The following is a 27,667-nucleotide window of genomic DNA, read 5'->3' as shown; positions in this document are numbered from 1 at the left end:
TGTGTTGCCTCTGCTAAAACCTGCAGGCTGAGAGACAGAGGGTCATCAAAACAATGCAGAATGTGATGGGTGAATGGGCAGAGAGAGCGCTGTCTGAAATAGCTGCAGTATGTCAGCTCAGGGGCTGTGTTTACTGCACTGCCAACAAATCTCCAACGACCCTATCTTGTGTTCACTCTTCAAACCTCCAGACTCAACCTGAAGTCTGCAAGCTGAGATGGACAGTTTTGCTTATTTCCTGCAGCTATATATATATATATATATATATACATATATATACATATATACATATATATACATATATACATATATATATACATATATATATATATACATATATATATATATATATATACATATATATATATATATATTGAGAGTACATCAAGGAATACATAAAATGTAAATATATTTTGAAAACATGGAATATACCACTCGCTTCAAATGTTATCAGCCGAGTGAATGGGCGTTATCAAATGTTTATCACTAGCATAGAGGTGAGGCGGTAGGACCCTATTCTACTTCCTAGTTGTAGAAGTAGTAGAAGCTTAGAGCAACTGCTCGACCGTGGCAGCGACGCTGTAAGATGCTGTGAAGAGCGACAATGGTAGGAAGTAGTATAAAGAGCGCAACTCCATGTAAGGCGGTAGGTCGGGCTGGTGAATTTACATTTGTAGTACCAGAGTGATGCCAAGAGGTCCTGACCAAGCCACAGTAACCGTTACCATGTGAATAGATTATAACCAGGGATTGATACATAAGCTGCTTTCTGACCGGAGGGATTTTTGCAGTTCCTAGAACATAAAATTCCTAGAACCCTTTTTTTCTCGTGTTCCGACTGGACCAATATGGGGATTTTTAAGTTCCTCTGGCCACAGTTCCTGTAACTCTTTCAGCTCCTACTTCAGGGCAGGGTCTTTTCGCTGTTCCCTTTTTAGCATAGGACCCTAGGTCAATGAGGGTCGGGTTTCCGGTACAGACAGACCAACAACGGGACAATTTTAACATTTTCGGCATCTTATTCATCACTAAATTCACTTCTGACAACGTTTTAGGCGAGAAACCAACTGTTTAGATTTCGAATATAGGCAGTCTTGCGAAAATTGATGCCGAATTGACAATTTTCTTCAAAGTTTTCGGAGTTGAGAAGCTCCATGAAGTGAGGCGACAGCCAGCAGGCGCCTGCCCCGGCCGCTAGCTTGTCGCTCAGCCAGTCATGTTCAGACACCTCGCTGTAAGCTGGAGGTCTCTCAGACCGCTCTCGGAAATAAGAGGCTTTTATTTCGCCGTTGACGGTTCATTTGTTTAAATATCTGTATATGTTCTTTTAACGCTGTAGACCGTTGCCGTGCTTACATCACCCCCCCTCCTACCAGTCCCTATTGGCCACTTGGCCAGTGCGAATGCAAATGGAAAAAACGGTTTTGGGGGAGAGTAGTTAGTAGATAGATCCTATAACTAAGTTCCTGTAACTACTTGGTCAGAAAACGGCATATATATATAAACAATATAGACTGTATAAGTGAAGCCAAAACACCTCGATTGCCCACTGGTGGCAGTATAGGTCATAAATCCCACCCCCTTCAAGTTAGCAAATTTGCCAGACCTTCCTCCACAGCGCTGTGGAGGAGGGTCTGGCTAGTCCACACAGCATTCCGTGTTGGGAGAACAACATGATCTGGTTTATTAGCATTTCTTTAAACCAATCACAATCGTCTTGGGTGGCGCTTAACGCCGGACGGAGCCACGGCGCCGCTGCAAAATAGCCTCGGGAAGGAACTTGTTTTGGTGCAACGTGTGCGTTCAAAAGTTGTTTTAGTCGTGCAACAGAAAACTCAGATTGGACAGATAGTCTAGCTAGCTGTCTGGATTTACCCTGCAGAGATCTGAGGAGCAGTTAACCATAGTCCTCAGAAATCCACCAGAGTTTAGAATTATAACACAAAGAAAGAGGAAGGTGACGGACATCCGGCGGAATTTCCGGCGGCACCTGAACAACCCCGGAAATGAAACATTGTCGATACAGACTAGCGGATAGGACATGGGCCAAACTAAAAAATCAAAGTACACGTCAAATAAATGTTATCATTTTAGGTAGTTCTTATCACGCTGATTTGTTCAACTGTTCATTTTTCTGATAAGTTGGTTTTTTATTAGTTATTTGATCCTATAAAAATACATCATAAATGACAGCTGTGATTGACTCACTATTGGTCAGGCGAGGTATGTGGACAGGGGTGTCCCCACACTTTTGGCCATATAGTGTATTTTCCTATTTTTGTAGGTTAATTCTTGTCCTCACAAAAATAAGCTTTGTAAACAGAGTTTACAGTAAGATCATATTACTATGTGTACAGATGTATAAAACACCTGTACAGCTATTGTGGAACAACACCACATTTAAGTAATATTTTCTTCTGGTAATCCTGTTATTAACTATGAAAAGCCAGAGTCAAGTTTTCAAACTTTTTTTTTTCTATTTCAGTTGTTTATAGCAATGTCAATTGAACAGGGATGCAAGATATACAGCTTGAACAGGAACATGATTCATAAAATGTATATAATTTACCATTTACATTAAAATAAATCAGCCTGAGTCATTTTGATATCGATATTCTATGTTATTATATTCCGCAGTCTGAGATTCTGAAAGCTGAAACCAACCTGTGATGTTTTCAACCAGGCTGCTGGCTCCTGGGTCAATGGGCCGTATAAATGGACCAATTAAAAGCCAAGGATAAATGAGAGCAGGAAGTCACGCTGACAGCCTCTGAGGACCGCTATGAAATTCTAACTGAAGTCAATTCGAGCTAACCCACTTCTTCTACCCCAGAGAAAAAAAAATACACACTGCAGCAGTTCACAACAGTGTTTGCACAGCGCAACATACACAAATATTTTCATCGGACTGTGAGGGAAATTTGAGGTTTTATGCATCTTATCATTAGAGAAGTCAGGACCCCAGAATATGTAATTCCAGATAGTAATATCCATTTGCTTTCATTGCATCAACCAAAGACAAGCAAAGGCTGAGGTTTTTAACTACACATATGCTGAAAAGAATTTAGTTTTAAATTCTCTTTCGAGTAATTAGAGACACATGACTTGAATTTGCCCTGCATTGTTTTCATTCAATATCATATAATATTTGTGTCAACTGCTCTACATATTAAGACTGAAAATGATTCATGAATGAGTCCTTCAGTTTATATCAAATGGTTTCCTCGTGTGATAGTTGACAACAAAGACTTTTTATAAGAGACATGCTTTATGTTTTTATGTTAATAGATATTCGTACTTAAACAATGCAGCTGGCATCTAATGCCCTACAAGATTTGTAGTCTTTTTTACTTGGTCCCTGACATAATCAAAATCTTTCCCACTTTTAGACTGCATTTAATATAGGAACTCTGACCTCTATTGATAAATGAAAAAAGGTTGTTTTATGTCTTAATTAGATACCCAACAGTAGATAGGCGACCCTTGTTAACCAATCATCGACCGTTAACCGACAAGCAACAGAGTCCCATGTTCACCCAGGACGCTCGGACGTACACAAACTGGCAGGTAGGAGATAGATTTAATAGCGTTTATTTTTTATTTTTTGTTTAATAATATTGTTTTTGACTGGTCCCAGGGCAGCTGCAGACTTGAACCGGACATGTAGCCACGATGTTCCGTGCATTGTCATGGACACACTTCTCTGGAACTGCTTGTGTGTCTCCACCGCATCCACTGAAAGGTTGTCAGCTGTTTGTCTGCCTGGCAGCAGAACGCTGTGAAGAACGGCCAATTTAACCCGCCGGTCCTCATCGATATAGTGGCATGTGTCACGTAGCCCCCCAACTCTGAGCACTGCCCAGCAGAGAGCCACAAACTTAGCAGAAAAAAAGAGCATCTTGAAACGCAACTTGCAAGCTTGCACTAGCTAGTTAATAGATTTCATAGCCTATTTATCTTTTACAATGCAAAAATGAAACTTATTTTTTTGTTATATACTAGTATCAACTAGTTCACTAATTAATAAATGAACTGATAGTTCCCTGAGCCACTGCGTCGAGGACTGTGCCTCTGCATATGGGCGCCCGCTCTACCAGGTGAGCTACCAAGGCCCCCATCGGTCAAAATTCTAATTGTCACTTAACGGTTTCAACGGTTAATTATTAACAATCCCTAAAATAACAAGGTATGTAATAAAAAGGTTGAATGAGTCCCTCCTCATTTGCTTATCAGCCCAGTCCATGCCCAACAAAAATGTCTCTGTTCCAAAATTTGCTTATACACTGCCGCAGCTCTCCGTGACAATCTGTGTGCCCCTGGGTGCATTGTTCCACTATCTGTCATCACAGTCCAAACACATCATTTTCCTGCAAAATGTCCAACATTTTGTCAATGACTATTCTCGCACTCATTGCATTTATGAAAATCCCGTCCAATAAAGTGTTAGCAGAGATTTTGGCCCTCTCAGCTGACCTCTCTGCTCTTTACCTTCATTCTATTTGAGCTAATATCAGTGTTTATTGGGCAGCCCTAGACTCGTTGACTTCTGCTCTTTAAATCTATTCCATCTCGACATTAAATCCTTTGCCAAACCTCCTGTTTAAAAAAAACATCTTACCAATCTTTTCACATTACACAGGGGCTTTAAAGGAATAGTCCACCTCCAGATGTCAGTTCATCTACTACCCCTCCCTCATATCCAACTCTGTTTAAGATCACAGACACATTAAACACAAAGCACATTAACGACGGTAGGAGTAAAATCATGACTTACCCCGTACTCTCCTGTCTCCTGGTTGGTCATGGCCCAAAGGTTGACGTCAATATCCCTGGCATTTTTGTGGTCGGTGGTGACAAATCCCGTCACTCCTAAAAACACAAACAATATTCACATCAAGAGTCTGATCCAATGTCATATATGGTCCTTCTACAAACTGAGAAACGCTCATTACATCTGCTTCCATTTAAATTCTTTCTCTACTTCTTCAATTGTTTGCATCATAAACTTGCAATCTTTGTCCCTCCCTATCAGTACAGTACTTTTGCTATACTGGTATTATATACTGCCTGTGTCATTTAGTTTTGTTTAAGATGACATGTGCATTTTACTGGTCTCCAACTGCTGATCACTGTAGTAAAGGTTGAAAAATAGTTGGAAAGTGACCTCTTAGTAGAAAGAAATGCATTTTCTGAGCCAGTATAGGGTATTTGAAAAAGTTTTTGCTCCTGTCGAACCAGGTAACATTGTCAAAACATGCACAATAATGAAGTGAAAGTTTCCATTATTATTTTCAACATGGGCCTTGTTTTCATGCTTTTTCCAATCATGCTGAGCGAAACAACCCTCATCAACCCTTATTATCTAAAGAACAACATCCCATTGTTCTGCTTCTTCCAATATGATGTGAGCGCAGCTCTGACAGCCGGCAAAGTAAACAAGGAAGTATGTGAGCACCCACATCAGGCATCAAATGGACAATTAACTGGAGTGTTGTGTGATAGCTGAAAACAATATAATTATTGTGTTGAAAGGCTATATTTTAATCACATTTTGGGTTCAATGGTGCTTTCCAAAAGAGCTCGACAGTGACCACCCACTTTTTAAACTGTTATGGTTCTGGACGTGACTTTCTCCATTCAATTGCTCCGTTGACATTCCATAAAATGCTTATATAGAGTTTTAAGCCTGGGAAAAAGGCAAAGGTACAAGACTGTGTACATAAATGATCATAGACCTCAGTGGTAGCAGCTTGACCCAGCTCGCTAGCCGTTTGTGGGTGCGGTAAATCTTGCCATGGTAACAGCGGGCACGGCTTTGTAAATAAAACATGTTTTTCTTAAAACAAGGTTGATTTTATACGGACCTGTGGCTTCTACAGGGGCACAAACTGTTGTTTCACAATCTCGTAGCTTGTGGTAAGTCTACATTTGGTGGTTTAGACATTATGGCTAATAATCAAAATCCTTATGGAGAAAATGAATGGGATTTTCACTTCAGGAACCACACTGTTGAGCTCTATAACAAACAGCTGGGACCTTCATTTGGCCTCACACCATGTTTATTGGAGAGCACTGTTCCCTGTTATCTGAGATGCAGCCATGGCTTTACAATGACTCTTGCATTCACAGATTTATCAACGGCAAGTTCACATTTTGCGTGAGGTTGCATACAAGTTAGTCAAATGAGCGACGTTTCTTTACTGGGATTGTTCAGGTGATTCCTAGAATTATTATTATTATTATTATTTTCGGTCTGATGTCCGTTACCTTCCGCTTCCTTTGTGTTGGCATTCTAAATTCCAGACGATTTATGAGGACTATGGTTAACTGCTCCTCTGATTTCTGCAGGGAAAATCCAGACAGCTAGCTAGACTATCTGTCCAATCTGAGTTTTCTTAAACAACTAAAACAACCTTTGAACGTACACATGTTCCATTAAAACAAGTTCCTTCCCGAGACTATTTTGCAGAGCCACCGTTGCACCGTCTGGCACTTAGCGCCGCCCATGACGATTGTGATTGGTTTAAAGAAATGCCAATAAACCAGAGCACGTTTTTCTCCCATCCCAGAATGTTGACCCTCCGCAGCGCTGTGGAGGAAAGTCTGGCAATGCAGGACTACATACAAGTATATCCATGTTGAATGAGTGTGGCACACACATCAAAACCAAAAATTTTGCAGATTGTACGTAAAACTGTAAAAAAAAATATAACAGGTTGTCACAGTCAAACATTTATCTTTGAAAGCCTACTCTAATGTATGAAGCCGTTCCTACAAGTTGACCACATTTGCTCACCCCAGAATTGGCGGTTCTGTGTCCTCATTGTGATGTTGATGCCGTCGTTCTGGGCTCCACCCTCTGCCAGCGTCTCCCCCAAAGCCATCGCGTACAGCACAAAACCATCATAGAAGCTGCCAGCAATGTAGTCCATCTACAAGTAGAGAGACGTCCTTTTTGAACAACCAGCAACAATAGGATTTTTTTTAAATACACCCAATTTTGATTAAAGGACCATAATGAAGATATGCCCATCCTTCGGGCAACATTTAAAAGCCTGCTTTTCTGAAATGATAAAAATGAAAGTGCCAAAACACTAAATACCCTATACCTTTAAAAAGTACACTCTAATGTACTTTTTGGGGATACTCCCAAATGTAATATCTGAGATGTAAGCAGTAAAACTGAAAGGTATGAATTGCTAACATCATTGTCAACATCACTCATCATTAACTGATGCCAATTACACAGCACAGTGGGGATTTTTCTGCACAGAATATCTTATAAAAGATTAAAGAGGTCATGATGCTGCTGAGAACGCATGCTGTTTTTATAGGCTGTAACTTACCAAGGATGGTTCCAAATGCACACCAAACTCCTTCTGAGCTCTGGCATGGAGCCTTCTCTGGAAGTCTTTGAACTCTGGATTATCAGGAGGCCGGTACGTTATGACGAAAACAGACTGGAGGAGACATAGCGAGGGAAAAACATAAAAAAAAAAAAACATTTTTAGCGGACAAAAATGCTAAAACTGCAAACTGCTAAAACTTGCTCTGTGGTAATTTTGTATTTCAGCATATAAAATACTTAGGCTTACCGGTTAACGGTCGTTGAGCTTTTAGCACGCTAATGGTTTCCAAAGCTAACAGTCACTCATGCGCTCTTAACGTTTTGTGACCCCAACTAACTTTGGCATATTTTCTGCAGTCATCTGACATCCGAAAAAAAAACGATATGGTATGTAAATGACAACACCTGTGCTCTGTAACAACCTACATTTGTACAAAAAAATAAGGTCAGCTAAGATTAAGTGGTAAGCCAAAACCACTGTTTGTTTCCAATGCAATTTCCCTTTAACGTTAACTCTTCCTGGATCTTTCTAGGAATGAGTGTCACTGAACAATGAAACCTAAAGTATACAATAATATACATAAATAATATATAGTAAACTATAAAATAAGTGTCAGTACAAGAGCTTCTATTTCAATAAATATACAGTACCAGTGTTACGGATATTGTATTTCATTGTTTCCGCTTGTGGGTCAATACTAATGCAGATGCTAGCATGCTAACTGTCTAACCAAAGCTATAACAGACAATCTTGGGCTGTTTTTCAATCTCAAAAGAAAATATTTTTTAAATATTTATTTAATCATCTGATTTAAAGTAGAAATTTGACTGTGGTTAATGGATACTGGTGCTTTGTGATGTGATCAGCAAAGATAAATTACAAATTATATTAAAACCACACAAACATCTGGTCCTTTTTTAAATGTTTCCTCTTAAACAAGACAATGTAATGCATGTCATCAAGTAGGCCTATAATTACATTTAATTGTACAAAATTCTTTCAATAAGTTGATTTGCATTAAACCACTCCACTGGCAAACATTTTTTCCAACCTTTTTAAGATTAGATTTATGATTTTCACATCCAATATTACTTGAAATCACTTGTTATGACTAATTAGTATTATTTTGGCAGTATACTACTGTATAAGTCTAAAGAGGAGAAAGAAATAACTTTTCATTATATTTGAAAGACCTCAAAATGAATCAAAACATCAATAATAAAAATGTATTTTCAAACTTAAAGCAAGTGATTAAAGGGGGTATTGATTAACTTGCCATTGTTATACTGAAAAAAACATAAAGTTACTTCTTTCATGATCTTTGATTTGAAAATGGTTACCAATTGCTGTAACACCACACATGAGCAGAGACAGACATTTAACATTTGTTCAAGTGTTTGGATGGAGAAATCAAATTTTCCGCCAGACAAATATTTGCCTCAAGTGACCTTTGATTCTGTCGATATACTGCCATCACAAAAACAAGTTTAATACATTTCTAGAAAATCCTCTGGCTAACTAGAAGGGCTGTAGTTTTTCATCTTACAACAGTTGCAGTATTTGAACCCTACCATAAACTTCCACAAGCAATTATTGCTCAGAGGGAAGCCATAATGAGCCCTGTTATGGCTCGCAGACAAATTAACGCCTTGCAAAATCAGCTAAATGTGAGCCAAAATTTTGTTCTGCAGCCAAGGTCAGGAGCAGTTCACATAAACTGAACAGATAATGAGATAACCGTGTTTGATGCTGAAGCCGTTTCATACCTATATATGGTTTGAACACTGCAAAACATCACTTTAACTAGTCGTGACATTTTCAGTCTCCAAACTTTAAATTGCTTTCTTCTTAAATTCATAAATTCTGGCTCATTAAAGTAGCTTTTTGTAAACGTTTTCATTATTATGAATAGAAGGATACTTTACTTTAGCTGCAAATACAATGAGTAAAAGTGTCCATCCCCAAATCGTTGTTTTCATGTGCTTTGGCTGAACAAATTAAATTACTTATTATCAGTTTGCATTAAAACTTTACTTTTGCAATGCTGTTCACCAATAACAGAAGGGCAAATATTAAGCCTAATAGGGTCTAGGGCTGGACGATTAATCGAAAATGTATCAACATGAAAATTCTGAAGCTGATCAACGTATTTTTCCCATGACAATAATTTTGATAATTCATTTCTGTTGATAGGCCTACTTTCTATTTAAAAACATTCTACCGCGTGTGCAGAGTCCGAAATTAACACTCGCCAGTCGCCAAATCGGTGGGCCGACACACGCGCACACACAAACACTGGCGCACACACCAGACACTACCATCTATTTACTGATAGCTAGCGTTTAAATCAGGCTAATTAATTAATTAGCTATTAAGTGGCGAAGAAAGCACAATGAAATGAAATGTTTACCGATCATTAACCGTTGACTGACAAGCAGGAAAAGGAGCTTCAGTTTACCCGTCCGGGAGGCTTTGACACACTTTCCGCACTCTGTGTCCACGGACAGCTGTAGGCTTGTACCGGTTAATGTTCTGTACATTGTCGGACACATGTAGCCACTTTCCTGAAACTGCTTGCAGGACTGACACAAGTCCACAGCGGCCCGCGGCGTGTATGTCCGAGCCTGTCTCCAGCACCTCCACCTGCAGGTTGTTGCAGCTGTGTGTCTGCCTGTCTCGGACGGCCGATTTAACTCGCCGGTCCTGCTCTATATAGTTACGTGCGTCACGTGGAGGAGATATGTAAGGGTTATGCATTAACACTAAATCACCTTTAAGTCTGCAAAAGAAGGCATTACTTTCCATTAAATTCTTAATGGAAATGGAAATGTTTCAACTGCTTTAAGCATTTTAAGGCGAGCATACGTTGAGTCCATTATGACAGAAAATTCCATAATCAATTTAAGATAATGTTAGATTTATATTCAGAAAGCCGCTCTTCATCAAGACTCTGTGAGCACTGAATTAAAGAGAATTAAGAGAAGCCAGTGTGACATTTAGGGAGATAAATTAGACGGGCGACACATCCGTGCCCACTATCTTACGTCTCAGTGCACTAATTTGTAGGGCTTAATGGCTTCCTGTGAAAACACATCCTCCCATTCATTAAAGTCGAGCAAGAATTTCAAGCCTTAATGTGGTCGTAAGGATTGAGGGGTCCTAGTCCTTTGGGAGTCTCAATTTACCCACCCATTGGCAGAAATGATGTAGCATCCTAAGATCATCAGTTAGAGTGTGAGTGTGTGTGTGTGTGTGTGTGTGTGTGTGTGTGTGATTATCATAAAAGCTTGCGCTGATTTTGATTTGGAACAAATGATATTTAATCAGAAACAATTGATTCTGAAAGTCTTTAGACCAACTGTCAGTTGTTCAGCTGGAGTTGAGGACTTCATTCAGTGTTACTCTGTAAGTAGAGCCTGATAAAGACTATGGGATTTAGAGAGAAAACTGAACAGAAACAGTGAATAAAATGTGTGTTGTCAGAGACCTCCATTTCTCATGCCAAATGGTGGTTTTGGTTCTTGTATTATTTCCTGCCTCCAATTACTAAGCGTGTGAAACTGTGACAGTCCACGTTCAACAAATAAATGTGTGTGTTCGGAGTTCATTGTACCTTAAAGACCTTGATGGGATCGGCCCAGTCAGTGTCGGAGTTCTGCCACGGTTTGTGATCGGCCAAGCTCTCCGCAAACACGTCCAGATAGAAAATGGCGTAGTTTTCTGGGTCCTGGATCTCGCTCTGAAACAGTTTCATGATGTTCAGGAAAGTCTCGAGGGGCCCGCAGATGTATACAACTGCAGACAGAACAAAAAAACAAAAACGAAAAAAAAACATTGTTTATCTCAAGCACTCACTTGTTTCTTTAAAATGTTGCTTTTTAGACAGTCAAGAGTCTCTGGATTCAAGTTGGATTTTTTTTTCATTCTCGTGCATTGTTTTGTCTTCTTTCTGATCCACTCAAGATAAACATTGAAACAAGTTTGTATTAGAATCAGGCTGAAATATTTGTATAACAGAGTTACTTACTTTAAGGAAAGAAGACTTTTTGGTCTCAATATTAAACAAAATTGCTGAATAGGATGGATCTATTTTGCAGTGTAAGAAGTGAAAGTAATGCTCTCCGTGTAAAGCCGAGGGCCACATTTACACCAACGGACTTAACACACTGTTCTGATTTAGCCATTTGGTATCAACCGCCTCTGACACGTACAAGCTACTTAAACATTCTCGAGTGGGGTATTGTTTTTGACATATTGTTTGTGGTAGAACAAAACGTGAACATGTCTTAAGCTTTTGTTAACCAACTGACCTTGTTACAGGCATCTAACCAAAAACCTATTGACTTTGAGACGAGTTAGTTGAAATATTATAATTTTGTGTTATGTGCAGGGTGCTATAAGACATTCAGAGCTGCACATTTACTGTAGCTGGACTGACCAATATTGTGTGTTAAAACCAGAGTCGAGTCCTATATTTTCCACTGTTTTTTGTAGTCACACATTGAAATCAACAGCAAAACACGAGTAGTGGATTGATTGAGTCCAAATATTTACCTCAAGTGACTTTTGACTGTCTATATACTTACTGCTATCACAATATATATATATATATATATATACTACCGGTCAAAAGTTTGGGGTCACTTAGAAATTTCCATTCCACTCCATTCCAGACAGAATACCAGCTGAGATCAGTTGCATTGTTTTTTTTAATCAGGGCAGCAGTTTTCAGATTACATTATGTGCTTACATAATTGCAAAAGGTTTCTCGACTGTTGTAGAAAGAAGTGTCTTCAGTGAGAAGTGTTGATTATCAGCAACCATTCATCCAATGTTCCAAAGGCACATTCTGTTTACTAATCAGATATCATTTTAAAAGGCTAACTGAGAAAACATTGGAGAACCCTTTTGCAATTATGTAAGCACATATGTAATCATAATGTAACATAATGTAATCTGAAAACTGCTGCCCTGGTTAAAAAAAACAATGCTATATGCTATAGCTATATACATATTAGGGCTGCAGCTATCGATTATTTTAGTAATTGAGTATTCTACCGATTATTCCATCGATTAATCGGATAAGAAACACTTTTGTTTTATTGAAGAGCAATAATAAACAATAGTTTGGTTTAATTTTCGGAGAAAGCAACAGTTATTGCCTACATTGCTTACAATATCATCTCTCAAAAAACTAAACATTAAGTGCATTTATGTGCCATATTACGTTGTTTTTAAAGAAAACATTTTCTGAAATGCAATAACAACCTCAAACTAAGGCATACATTAAACATACAAATATTACCTTAGGTTGTGTAACTTAACTTTCAGAACTACAAGTTTCAACCTGAGACTGATCTGTATATAGGCTTATAAGTGTATATATAAGTTACACATAACCTATTTTCATTTATATATTTGATTACAATGCTACACAGATCTGTTACACTTATGCTAGTAGATTGTTGATCAGCTGTTTCTCCGTCAAGAGAGAGAGTGGTGCGCAAATCAGCTGTTTTTCCGAAGGGATGGTCAACAAGTCGGCTCTTTAGATCAAATTGTGGTCACCACTACGTACAGTCATGTGAAAAAATTAGGACACCCATGCTAAAGTTGACTAAAAAGAGGAATAAAAAAATCATCTTTTGCAAATTGATCTTAATGCCTTAATAAAAAAAATGAGGATCTTTAAGGACACCAATTTTCAATTTACAATCATAAATAAATAAATGTTCTTCCTTAAAATACAGGGGGCATAAGTAAGTACACCCCTATGTTAAATTGCCATAGAGACAGGCAGATCTTTATTTTTAAAGGCCTTTTAAAGGGGTACTTTCCATAAAATCATCTCTCAATGCAAATCAAACCAGCTGTTAGGCTAACTGAAATAAAACCATGCCAATCTCTAGGTATGGTGAAGGGTATGTGATGATGTGGGGCTATTTTAATTCCAAAGGCCAAGGGAACTTTATCAGGATCATAGTATCCTGGATCCATGAAATAACTGGCCTTTAGAAATAAAAATCGGCCTGCCTCTATGGGAATTTAACACGTCTTTGATTTTGCTAGTTGTTGTGTTTGGTGTAGTTTCATCTTCCATACGACTCTGATTTACTTTTGTCGGGTCCGCTTCGTGGAATGGATGATTAAGTTAGACTCGATGTTTTCTGTCGAGATGCTGAAGCATTGACGTCCTGCCATTATTGTGGTAAGCTAGTTCGATTTTGCAGTAGACACACTGTACAGAGTTTTCATTTTAATTACATTTGAACTGATTCCAAACTTTGCACATTTTCTGTCGTTTTCTCCAGCCTGTCTCTTCTCTTAGCCCCTCACTATTTACTCTCTCTTTCTTCATTTTGTAAAGTGCGCCGTCACTTTCATGGCATGTGTCGCCAGCAGCGTCAGACCGGTGTGCGACAGTAATAGTCATTTGTGCGGAAACACTGAACGATACAACATTTGTAACATTGTTTAAACGAAGCTTCGAGGCAAATCATTTTGCATCGAGGATTTTTAGTAATCGAATTATTCGAGTTACTCGAGGAATGGTTTCAGCCCTAATACATATATATATATATATATAGTTGCCGCATATTTCAACGAAGAAGACAAAATGAAGACAGAAGTCATTCAAAGATGAGTCAGGGGACTTCTTACAGTGGAAACAACCAATATGATTCAAACAAGACTATCCTCCCAAGAAAAGCAACAGCATCAGTCTTTTCAGCAAATGTCCAAACAAATAACACGTTTATGTTAAAAGTGCCAAAGCCCTCAAGCAGTTTGTAGGAATTATGAGGAGACAATCTGGGTGGATGATGGGTCAACAAAACACTGGACTTTAATACGGGACAGCGCTGTACGTATCCTGTTCCCAACTTACATCACCGATGCTTTTCTTTTAACTATGAGCATGGTCGTTCCCTGGCCGTAAACAAGTCAGGATTATTGCAAGCATGACAACAAAAGCCCTTTAACCAAGCAGATATTTTAACTCAACCTTTCCGACACACCAAGTTGTTTTGTGCCTAAACCAAAAGGCAATGTTGTCTTTGTAGTGGCGTCAGATCAGTACTATTGCTACTACTGCCAATACCCAAGTTTCAGCGACAATATGAAAGCAATTATTCTTCCATCATAGGAATGTTTAAAAATAAAGCTTCAACTAACGGTTAGTTTCATTGTCGATTTTTCTTTTCTCGATTAATCGATTAGTTTATTTTGGTCCATAAAATGTCAGAAAATGGTGACAAATCTTGATCGATCAAAGCCCAACACGACGTCCTCAGATCAGATGTCTTGTTTTGTCCACAACTCAAAGATATTTAGTTTACTGTAACAGAGGAGTGAAGAAACTAGAACATATTTACATTTAAGAAGCTGCAATCAGAAATTTAGTTTTTCACAAAATATGACTCTGATTAATCAATTATAAAAAAAATAGTTGACAACTAATGGATGCAGCTCTATGTTAAAATACTACAAAAAACCTTTTTGTCCGTTCAACAAAAGAAGTCAAAATTCTCAAATGTTATATGAAAAACACAAGTTGCTGTACAAGAACAACTTTTGCTACTTTGCAGTGAGTTTCAGTGCCCATGCCTTCTAAAACACAAATAGAAAATTAGACATTTTAGCTTTAGACTCAGTGAGCAGGTAGACAGGGTCTTGCTCAAAGACACTGCAACACTTCACTGTTTGCCGTTGCAGGAATTGAACTCGAGACCTCTGTTACAGGCTCTGATGGTGTGTCTACCCACTACCTTCACCCTGCCACCTACACCCTCCCGCCACTGAGTCATGAACAAAAAAAAAAAGAAAACGTAGCATTATTTCCATTCGCAGCGCAAGTCAGTTGCAAGGCAGTCCTCCCAGTTAACAGACATTTCCTCATGTAGACCAAAGTCGGCTGCTGCTGCACAGACCCCAATTCTCATCTCTTCCAACATGGTTCACCACGCCAAGGAGCCCTGCTGTCTCCTGGACGGCTCCCAAAATAAATGTGCTACACAGCCGGGGGAAAATGTCCTCCTGTGTTGTAGCAGTCGCAGAGGCTTTACCTCACACAAAAGCACATTAAATTGTTTGGTACAAGTTGTTCCACTTCACAGACTCCAGGATGGCAATTAGCCCTGCGCCTGCACAAAGTATCCTTCTACACAAAGTATGCTTCTTATATAATATAGCCTTTTATTAAATCCCATATTAATGTTTTCATAAGACATGCTAGATTGAGGAATTTCACATATTCAAGTCTAACTTTTACCTGCATTAAGTAGGCAGTGTTTCCAATAGGGCTGGGCAATATATCGCTATTATATCGATATTGTGATATGAGACTAGATATCGTCTTAGATTTTGGATAACGTAATATCGTGATATGACATAAGTGTTGTCTTTTCCTGGCTTTAAAGTCTGCATTATAGTGAAGTGATGTACTTTTCTGAACTTACCAGACTGTTCTAGCTGTTCTATTATTTGCCTTTTCCCTACTTAGACATTATGTCCACATTATTGATGATTATTTATCTGAAATCTAAGTGTGAAGATATTTTGTGAAAGCACCAATTGTCAACCCTAGAATATCGCCGCAATATCAACATCGAGGTATTTGGTCAAGAATATTGTGATATCTGATTTTCTCCCTATCGCCCAGCCCTAGTTTCCAGTACTGGTTTGTTTTTGTCTGATTTGGCAAGATATCTCAAAAACATGTCGACAGATTTCAACGGTTGAGCCAAAGAACAAGAAATTCGTTTTTTTCATGCAGTTCCAGGAATTGTTTTTTTAAAGATTTCTCAACATTGCAAGACAGAAAATTCACTTTCTTTTTTTTCATAATCTACCACTCAAAAAATGGCATATTTTGGGGCAGCCTCTAGCTCCAGCGACCCGGGTTCGAATCCGACCTGAGGCCCTTTGCTGCATGTCATTTCCCCCCCCCCCCTCTCTGTCTCCCATTTCCTCTCTCTTCAGCTGTTCTAATAAGGCCTAAAAAATATCTTTGAAAAAGAAATTGGCATATTTTGTACATCCTGTAATTTTCTGTCCCGATGTGTATTTTGATGTTGACCCAGATCTGCATAATAAGCATCTTCTATAATTAAAATAACACTTAGAATAACGTGCATAGATGAAGGAACTGTGAGCTCTCCGAGTGCTTTCTCCTTGATAACAATGCAGTCTGCCATGTTTCAAGATAATGACACTCCAGAAACTGTGCCAAGGACAACAATGTGATAAAACATTATCTCACCTCATTAGAAAGAAAACAACTGAGAGCTGAATAACAGACCATATCGTTAAGAGGGATTTTTTTTCAGCGTTCCGCAATTGTTTTGTGATAAATTGTATTGTGGATATTCCACTAGACCATAGCTAATACTTGTTTCTGATAGGTTGTTAATGTTATAATCCTTGTAGTTGTATCAAACTCAAATCGTATGAGTCGAATAAGAATTTCTTTAGCCGAGGACAGCCCTAGTGCAATCTACACTTAGCTGCTTATTTGGTACACCTGCAGTCTAATACAACAGTCCTGCAATAACTCCTTCCTTTAGGAATGTAACAATGTTTACCCTCCTCAGCATACATGGGGTGACCACATTTGAGAAACACCTCTAAGTATAACACAATACAATTCAGCAGCAGCACAAACTACATCCTCCAAAACTGAGTAAGTGTCATGAAACAAGGCAAAAAAAAGATGGACGAACTAGCAAGTTAATGACACTGGATTATGTAAAGTTTTGAAAGCAAGCTGATATGTAATGGGAACGGCAGAGTTTTCCACACGTTTTAAGAAAAGCTAGATAATCACGTCATCAAGTGCAAGCCAATTACTGCAACGTGTTTTTGTCACCTTCTCGATTGGATTGTTCTGAACTTTTAAGATTCCTTGAAGTACACAGAAGCACTACCTGAGCGTTAGTGTAAATAGAGTCTTTTCATCAGTCACCGGGAGCTACAAACCACTGGCATCTAGTTGAATACTTTATTTCCACTCATACAGCTGAAATGTTCCCTCTTGTGTGCCAATAATGGACTAAAAAGCATCAAGGTGAGAGTGTCATCGAGGCCGGGCAATGATGGGAGCCGGAATATACTGCCAGTGTTCCGAGGGCTTAAAGGGTCAGACAGCCATACTATTTGGGTTTTATCTACTAGGTTTTTAGATTATGCCTCCACCCCAATATGATGCAGGTGGATGTAATTTCACTTGTGATGCTCACTGCATAAAAAAAAATGACATTTAATAAAGATCAACAGTAACATGTCTTCTCAGAAACAATGTCACTATTGCTCCCATCCACATAATGCACTGTGAACAGGGTTTATAGGGACACTGGGCTAGAGTGCTATTGTGAAAATGAAAATTCCTCAAACTGGAGACAATGAGATAATAATGAAATAGATTTTCAGATCAGCTGAAGGGTTACGTTCTGCTCTACAGGATAAGTAAACACGGATATGTCTGAAATGGATTGTGGCATCAACTTCAACTTTGACTTTCTAAAATGTTGACATTTTGGAGAATACAGCCGTATTCTACGGATTAACTGGTTAGGGGGGCCCTGTTGACCCCCAGCCACCACCTACCATCCACTACGCTTTATGTACGTATGTACATCGCCAAATTCCCATTAAAGGATAGGTTCACATTTTTCAAGTCTATCTTAATACAATACATATTTACATTAAAAGAGTTATTGGTTGTTGTAAAGTCCAACGTTACAGTCATTTTAGTGCACAATGTTCTGGTTCTGAGTTCTGACAGGGTTTCCTTGCCGAGCCAAAGCAGTTACCTTTTTCCCACGGTTCCAGAAATAAAACAATTTAAGAGTTATTTGTAAGTGGACTTTTCCTGTATAACAGGGTCAATCCCATTCATAACCAGCCAATTTTTCTGTTGCCATTTTTCTGTCTCGGAAACAATCTTAATCCCGCCTAGAAAACTCCGATTGGCTTGATTGTTTTAAGCACCTCTAGAGGCGTGGCTCTAGCAATGTCAATGTCGGTCATTTGACGGATTGACAGGAAATTTCCTAGCCCCAGAGGATGAATCTGGAGATCACCTGACTTTACCTCTAGCGCAATTAAACAATTTGCATTGTGGGACACAGTAGATGAGGTAGACTGGTCCGATGCATACTGGAGATTTATTCCGAATTAGTCCAACGTCCGGGTATTTTTGGCATACTGAAAATGTTGCTTTTGTTTGCATATTGCATACGACATGCTACCTTTTGGCCAAAACAGTACTTACTGCTAATAGAGTATGCGGCTTCGAAAACGGCCTCAGTCTTGTTTAATTAGCACAACGCCCGAGCCATTTGGCAGTGATTTAGAGGCCTGGATCCTCAACGAGACAGTACGTAATAATAATGTAGGACCTGCCTTAGTTGATATTGTACTGGTGTAAATTCCCTTACAAAGGAGCAATTAATCAAACTACTAAAAAGCACTGACATGCAGAGAACCTCCCCAGAGGACCTGGACAGTCTGAGTGTTTGGTAATGAGCTTATCTAATGTTGAGTGAATGAATGTAAAATCAGTACAGTACTTGCAGCTGTCAGAAGGAGTCAAAAGAATGCCGTGGAGGAATACTACAGTCTCGCATAAGGGAAAATACTCAAGACAGGGTACTGAAAACTAGGTTGCGTCCCACATCTGCATTTTACAAGTATTACAATGAGTAACTTTAGGAATTAGAGGTGGGGTGGCAAGGGTGTTTGACGCTACAACAGCACGCAACTACTTGGTCAGCTGTCAAAGCTCCAATGAGAATTGGCATCAAATTAAAAGCCCCAGTTTTTCTTTTTCACCTCGGTTTAACCTGTGATTGTTTGAATCCTGCCGGCAGTCAGGCGACATTACAGAGCTGATAGCCCGGAGGTTATCTGCTGGGATAAAAGTGAGCTGAATGCCAAGCCAGGACAAGCCCTGACGAAACCATTTAGCTTCTGTGACCTCCGGCTCACCGCGGTAGCTCCATAATTCATTTGGGAAAGGGGTGGGTGTTTGGCGGCTTGCACCTTTCACCTCTTTCCCTGGCTGCTGCACCTCTCTTTAATTACCTTAACACTGTGTTTATTCCATTATTTGTTGATGCCGTTACTGTAACGACAGATTAAGCTGTTTCAAACTCTTGTTTGCTTCACAGTGCCAGAAAGCATACTATTCCAAGATTTCTGGTTGGAAGCAAACTTGGTTTCCAAGTATAAAACATTCATTGAAGTATAGAGAGATAAATATGTTTGCAACACACCTACGCACTATAGCTTAACATCAGGGTCAGCTATGCATTTCTGTATATTCATTCTAAAGAACACAAGCATTCAAATTTGAGAAAACATTAGATTGACATAATTGTGCGTAAAAAAACAAGCAAAGGTGAGAAGCACAATTACTCCAACTGACACATTGTATAGGGAAATATTGTATTTTTGTCTCGTTACTTTCACCTGGTGGTTGCAGTTACTAGCTTCCATAAATATAGCTGTTACGACATAATGACACAGTGACTTCAAAACATGATCTAAAGTGTTCCAGAGAACTATCTGAACCTGTACAGGAACACTTTCTCCAAATTAAAAGGTCAAAACACTACCCTTCCAAAACAACTCATACAAGTTGTTTTTTCTGATCTGACGTCACTGTTGTCAGTACCTTCCAAAACTCACAAATTACCATTAACAAAACATTCCTACATTAATATTAGTGATTCTGATATGACACAAAACTAATGCTAATGTTTTTCTTCTAAATAGTGGTTCAAATACCATTGATCATTGTCTAAAGATATGTCATTAATCAAAACAATTGTTGGTTTGACAGTTTGTGAAAATGAATACAAAACAAGAAATCTCATGTCTGTGTTTTACATACAGAGCTAGAGTAGGGACGTGATTAGCCTAGACTAGCATAAAGACTGGAAACACGGGGGAAACAGCTAGCCTGGGGCCTCTCTCCAAAGTTCAGAGATATGATTACTAACACGGCTGACGCTCACTACAATTGCCACGTTGTATCTTGTTTGCGTAATCTGTACACGAACAAAAAAAATGTAAATGACTACTTGCTGTTTTCGGGGGAGTTCCTGGAACTATCTCTTGACGAACAACAATTTCTCCATCAGACAAGTAGGCCTACTTCTAGCATCCCGGGCTACAGCACGGGTTGGCAGATACAGTCGCGAGCTGCGGGTGCTGTGTCGACAAAATTTGAGGACGCTGCACACTCTCACTGCACCTGGCTGTTGTTCATCAAGAAATAGTTCCAGTTTGTTTCTCCAGTCTTTATGCAAAGCTAAGCTAAATGCCTCCTTGCTCCAGCTCCATACTTAAAGTTACTTAGTTTGGATTTTTTGAAGTGGGGTTGTATGAAGTACTTATCCATAGTCAGTGTACTACCTACAGTAGATGGCGGTCAGCTCGCCCCCAGTTTGGAGAAGCCGGCACGAGAAGCATGGAATTGTGTGACTTTGGTGCAGCAAAATGTATTTTAGCCACCTAAAAAAAGGCCCACAACGATGCTGTCCGCTATATTTAGAATATTTTCACCACTTTACTTTGCCCATAGACATCCCTTTTTACAGGGGCCTAAGCCGTTATCTATGCACTCTTCAAAGCCACCAGACTCCTTTGACAGAAATAGTCATTTTACCTCACGAAACACAGGAGTTATTGGTCTACCGCTGCATCGATCGGTTAGTTTGTTTTTTGTTATCGTTGACTATTGGTGAATCCAAACTTACCCTTTAAACCACAAGAGTCACACAATAATAAACTAACTAACTGATCAATGCAGAGGTAGACCAACAACTCCTGTGTTATGTAAGGAAAAATGACTGTTTTTGTCAAAGGAGTCTGGTGGCTTTGACGAGAGCATAGATAACGGCTTCAGTTCCCCGTCAGAAAGGACTGTCTAAGGGCAAAATAAAGCGGTGAAAATAATCTAAATATAGCGTACACTTAAAGTGATATTGATTTTTTTTTTAAGTCGTCGTTTTTTTTTAGGTGGCTAAAATACATTTTGCCCATTTACTGGGGGCCCCGCCCACAGCTGTACATTGCTTAGCTTCCGTGTCTGCTTCTCCAAATTGGGAGCGTGCTGACCGCCATCTACTGTAGGTAACACACTGACTCTGGATATGTACCTCATACAACCCCACTTCAAAAAAATCTGGACTATCCCTTTAACACACAGACATGAGACTGATGTCAATCTTCTCATCTAACTGCAGGAAAGAAAACAAATGTATTCTTGCAAAATGGTAAACCACTGCTTGGATGAATTTTTAACATTTACAACTGCAATACTACTGAAAGAAAAAGATAAGTCAAAGGACTTTTTCACAACTTGGAAACCCAAAAGTTGTTCCTGTTAATGGCTTGTGTCTGATCTATAAAGCCATTGCTTACAACTAGGAAGAGGTACATTCATATGTCATTGTGCACGATTTGCCTCAGTTTTTACAAATGATACACTTGGTGGATTCATCAGATCTGGTATTCTTAGTTGATCTCTATCTCTCCTCATACACAAACACGTGCAGCTGCACGCACGCACAAGCCATAAGCCAGACTCTCAGTCACACAATTAACTTTTCACAAAAGCAGCAATGATGAAGTCAGTGCCTCCCAACGTTTCCAGTTAATTAAACTTAAGGCGAGAACAGTGACGAGTGATTTAACAGCCACTCTGTTGTGTGATTTACGCCTCATCAACAAAACAGCTCGGATGTTCATTTGTTAAAAACAAAAGTACTGTTTTGCAATGTGATCAAATATTTCAAAATGAGTTCTATGAACCATATAGTTCCCCTCCTTTCATTCCCCCTTAAGTAATGGGAAATCGCGTTATTCCACAGTGCTGACAGACAGCATCATATATATTCTGTCTCATCTTGTTCCAGCTCCTCATCAAAGCTATATGTTGTTTCCACTGAGTGAAATAGTCAAACCCAAGACTCCATGTTTCTATGGCTGCATCATTCCATCAAATATTAATATTTTAGATGTCTTTTTATGATGTAATTTTACACACATTTTCCCCCAATGCATCCTGACATGCTTGGTATCTTTGGAAACATGGCCATCTCCACTAGAAATTAAAAAGTAAAACTGTGGATTTGAATAAAGTTTGGCTTCCCAGCGTGAGGTTATACTAAATAAACTCCTTTTGGATTTTCCTAACAAGTGAACACCGGCAGAAAACGCATGGGTAAGGTGAAGCACACATGCATGTTTAGGCTGAGAGGGCACCCATTTGATCACAGTCTCTCTCTCTCTCTCTCTCTCTTTGTCTGTAAAGAGCGCAGGTGGTGGTCCTCTGCAGGCAATAAACCAGCAGACTGCCTACAGCCTAAACATTCCTCTGTAACAACTCCGGAATAAACAGGCTTTCCCCTGCACCTATTCCAGTCCACCTCTGTTTGTATGCTGCTGGGAGAAACTGCACTGTGACCTCTCTCAATAGGAGCAGAATCTCCCATTACAGCCTTTCTTAAAACACCTCAAATCTATGCTCTAAATTACATTGTTTTCCTCCCTGGCAGCTTAATGCACAGCTACCTCCAGGCATGACATACATCATCCAGTTAAAAGGAATATTCTTTTCCATCTGCTGACATTATCTTTACAGTAACCAGCTGGCGTTCTGCTCTCTTTCGAGATATTTACAACGTACACTTCAAAAACAAACCGGGGGAAAACTATAAGATGAGTTGTTTGTTTCATCTGGGTTTTTGGAGGTGATATCTATGTAGGCAGGTTTTGTTGTTTGAACACCACAGTTTGTAAAATGGCAGGCAATGCGTTTATTCCCCGGATTTAAAAACTTGAAATCACAATGTAAATCACACTTTTTGTTTTCCCTTTCAGCATTAACTTACTTCTCCCGCGCTCCTTCATGAAACTAATCAGATCCTTGTAGTACTTGTAGTCGTCCTCGTAAGGCTGGGCCTCCACCGTGATGTTCATCGCGTCCTTCAGGTTCAGATAGATGCCCTCCGACAGAAAGTAGTGCGGCCGGTCGTCCTGCCGCAGGTCGTGGTAGATCACCATGGCCCGGGACGTCCAGTTGAAGTGCGTGTGCAGCACGTTGGCGAACTCCCCCAGCTTGGTGGTGGTGGGCCCGCTGCGCACGATGGTCCGGTACTCATCCCGCTTGTCGAAGCCGTACGCGGGTCCTCCGGCGGTGATCAGCGGGAGTTTCCAGTGGGACGCGAAACGCCCCACGGATGCGAGCGGGTACACGCACCCGGGTCCGAAGAAAGCGTCCGGGCGGAGGTAAAGCTTGGCGTCCACGGCCACGACCTGCGCCCGGCTCTCCGCGCACGAGCCAGCGATCGGGTCCTCGGTGCTGTAGTTGAGGATGTTGATGTAGCGGCCGAGCAGCAGCCCGTATTTGCTGTGGAGGTCCTCGTGCGCCATGAGGATGGCCGGGAGGACGCGCGGCAGAGCCCATGGGTACTTGTGGTGGTTGTCCGGGAGCATCACCGCCACGGTGATGTTACCTGTGCAGCCGGGGAGCAGGCAGCAGGACAGCGCGGCGAGCAGAAAGTATCCCAGCGTGCCTCTGCATCCCATGTCGCGTCCCAGCCGCTCGGAAGTCCCAGAGAGGAAAGTAGGGCCACGGAGAGCGCACCGTTTGGAGAGGAGACACGGCCAGCTGTGGCACCGTGACACCACACCATAAGTATCTGTCTCCCCCACCCGCGGTCTTCTTTTCTCTTTCTCAGATGTCAAACAAAGTCGTTAAAGGTATCATCCTGTTGTGCCAGCCCGGCGGTGCCATGCGTCTCCACTGCGTAAATCCACGGTAAATGAAGTCCGTGTACTTCCCAAAGCGACTTCTCCAGCGCAGCGTGCTTTTCACACTGATGGTCTCTCGGAGAGTGATAACATCCATCCAGATGACTGCAACTTAAACCAGAGCAGATTTGTGCTCGGCATCCACACGTCACACACTGCAAGAAAAGTCCACATCCATTAATCAGCTGGCCATTGGGTTTACAATGAGGATTCCTCAGGTAAATATGTTACCTAATGTATTTAAAGTGAATTGAGATGATTTGGTGTATATCTGTGTTTATGTTATTATCAAATGAGAGATCTGGTGTATCACTCCTTGCATAATAAGGCAGATCCTGACTGACATATCTGTTTCTAAAAACAAACTCGCCCATGAAATCTGCTTCGGGAATAAGAGGAGCACGTGTTGACATGGAGCCAAGTTGTTCATGAAAAAAAGTGAGTTTAAATCAAAGCGCGACAGACTAAATTACACGTTAAAATATTCAATCGGCCTATTATTACTTTTTTTTTTTTTTTTTTTTACAGTGTATGAACACAGCTCTTGAAACGGGCGTGAGTCGCCCCCTGTCTTTCATTTCACAGAGTACAGTATGGGCCTGGCTCCATTACTGCTGAGCAATTGGGGATTATTTTAGGGGCCCACGCACGTGCGCACCTTTTAACGGATTTAATGTGTTTTTAGCAAGTGTGACCAGGTTGGATATGATACAGATTGTAGGTGTATCAGCTGCTATGTTATAATTTGGTGTCTGTCTGTTGATGGCGACGTAGGGGAGACCGGGATAGTTTTTTGGCATTTCTGTCTGTATCTTGGAGCTCTTTAAAGCCAGCGCGTTCAAAATGGAATACAAACTAGTAACATGTGTCTGCTTTTAAATAGTGTAGCTGATATCTCAGCAACCCAAACAGAAAATGCATGGTTTACTCTCAAACACAAGGAATTAACTGTTACAATTTACCCCATAGTCCAGGTTAGTTGTACCATGCCCTGGGGTGAAATGCAACATCATGAAATTAGGATAATAACAAAAACATGATATTAAAACTTGTATTCAACATTTAAATTACTTTTAACATCATATGATATTTGTGTGTGTATGGGTTTAGAGGCACCCCTAGGTCAGTCTCTTTTCCAAGACCGAAATTTAAAGAAAAAAAACATAAATACAACCAACATTTATATTTTCTAACACAGACTTGTAACAAGAGTCTTAGTTGAACTAACCCAGACTACTGTCGCCATAAACTAGCTTAATTTACAGCTAACGGCTAAAACATTAGCACTTATATTCAACATTTAAATTACTTTTAATATAATATTTGTGTGTGTATGGGTTTAGAGGCACCCCTCGGTCAGTGTCTTTACCAAGACCGAAATTTAAAGGAAAAAACATAAATACAACCAAAATTTAGCTTGGGGCAACATGGTTGTAACATTTTCTAACCGAGACTTGTAACAAGAGTCTTAGCTAGTTGAACTAACCCGACTATTGTCGCCATGAACTAGCTAGCTTAATTTACAGCTAACAGCTAAAACATTAGCACCAACAACCTGCATGAAAGATATCTAGCTACATAGACACCCAATAAACATGAATTAGGTTTGTTGAGTTTAACAACAAAGCCGGCAATGCCATCACAAAAATAAACGCGGTAATAAAATAATAATAATACTTTACCTAAAAATAGTTTTTTTCTTTCTAAAATGTGCAGTGTCGGTCACAGCGTGCTGCTTCTTCACACGTGTATTAAGCATGGATGGATGTAGCTATTAATTAAGAGAACGGTATTAAGGACTAAACCGAGCAACTTGTTCCTGATTGGAGAAATTGGACGTGTTACAACTGACCCGTGTTACAACCATAGACTGTAAAAAAGATATTAACAGTCTATGGTTACAACTATCTCCGGTCTCCCCTACATTGATTTATTCATTTGATTGAATCACATAACAGCAAATCAATCAAAGTGGCTGAACTGCTCCCCCTGCTGGCCGTGCCTTGGATTATGGCTAAGGGGGAAAGTTAAGCAAAAAAAAAAGATTAAACTTGTATCCATGATTGTGCTGTTATCTCATGTATTGTCTATATTACATTTTGTTTTTTAACCATACCAAGTCTCCCACCCAAAAGGGGTTTTGCTTATTCTTAGTTTACTTGAATGTTTGATCTTCACTGTGCATGTTTTAACTCTAGACATCTGTTTTCAAATCCATCAGTTAAAGATGTGAAGTTTCTCTTTGTGATTACAATTGGTTAAGAAGCCAATAGTGATCCATATGTAATTCTTTTTTTCTTTTTTTTTTTTTTAAGTATACCTAAAAAAAATACACACAATATTGTGTAAAAAAATATATCAGACACAAGTTGATAATCATAGCTGGGGGTAGACCTTTATGAACAAGTTCACAGTTGATCTCGGCATGCAGTGGCGGTTCTACATTGAATGGCGCCCTGGGCGAGACCCCCTTCGAGTGCCCCCCCCCCCCTCCAAAAGAAAATTAACTATTGCAATTACAACAGGAAACACACTTTTTAAGGTGCACAATCTCCACCTCCAACATTGCCAAAAGACAATGAACACAATTCGCCCGTGCCAAAAACCGCCACTGTCGGCACGTTTTATTTATTTCCTAAAAGCAGGGCTTTAAGTTTGAGTGAATGTGCCGAGCCTCCACTGAACCAAGCAGAGGTGATTCCAGCCAGTCTTCTCTTTTATTGGCCACCCCTCCAGCTGGCAGTTTCTGTTCCCCTCACTCACTGTTGGGACTCAAAAGAGTTGATGAGTTAGTTAAAGACGACAGTCTACAGTATAGTTAAGTGAGAGAGTGAAAGTGTTAATGGAATGTATGCCTCTGACGTTAAGACAATTATAAGATGTATTTATTTGATTAGGACAATGCAGATTAATCAACATTTCTGTAAATGCGGCAGTGTCAGCCAGATGGCAGGAAACCGGAGCACCCCCACAAAATGGGGAGAACATGCAAACTCCACACAGAAAGGCCCTGCCCGGACCAGGGATCAGCTCTGCCCAGTGGTGTAGTCTACTGATACGCAGGTATGCAGTATACCCACTTAGAAGGCTCCAGGATTTGCATACACCCAGTTAAAAATGCCCAATGACATGCAACAACATACTTTCCATTATAATTTTTGAAATATCATCTGTGTTTTTCATCTTCACATAGGTCTAATAAAAGGTATTTCGACTGTAAATTGGTGCGTAAAAGTGTGTCAGAATGCAGGAAATGAAGTTGTTGATGCGTAAAACTTCCCTGGGGGAGAACACCCAGACCCACCACTATGACCACCCAGACCCACCACTACTTATTTTACAAGTTAAGAATTTTGCACACAAAACACATGTAGCTTATAAAACACAATGTTTTATTATAAATTAAACTATCCAACGATGTCACAGCCTACAAGTCCAGCTGAAATGATTAGACCATTAAACACACAACTGTTTGGATGGTTTCCAGTTTGTAAACG

General features: G+C 39.9%; 1 protein-coding gene across 1 annotated transcript in view; it reads right to left on the bottom strand.

Moving 5' to 3' along the window:
* The window catches only part of npr2 (natriuretic peptide receptor 2), a 77,732-nt gene extending 53,456 nt beyond the window's left edge, over positions 1-24,276 (bottom strand). Inside the window, exons 1-5 of the mRNA XM_078271248.1 lie at positions 23,249-24,276; positions 10,963-11,144; positions 7,347-7,460; positions 6,797-6,932; positions 4,775-4,869 (exon numbers count right to left, since the gene is read on the bottom strand). Coding sequence (XP_078127374.1) covers positions 4,775-4,869; positions 6,797-6,932; positions 7,347-7,460; positions 10,963-11,144; positions 23,249-23,945 — 1,224 coding nt within the window. The 5' untranslated portion in view covers positions 23,946-24,276. The remainder of the gene's footprint in view (positions 1-4,774; positions 4,870-6,796; positions 6,933-7,346; positions 7,461-10,962; positions 11,145-23,248) is intronic.
* Between the last annotated feature and the right edge of the window lie 3,391 nt (positions 24,277-27,667).

Source organism: Sander vitreus, chromosome 16 (assembly GCF_031162955.1).
Source record: "Sander vitreus isolate 19-12246 chromosome 16, sanVit1, whole genome shotgun sequence".
In the NCBI taxonomy this organism is placed as follows: domain Eukaryota; kingdom Metazoa; phylum Chordata; class Actinopteri; order Perciformes; family Percidae; genus Sander; species Sander vitreus.
This window is presented reverse-complemented; position numbering and strand designations above follow the sequence as displayed.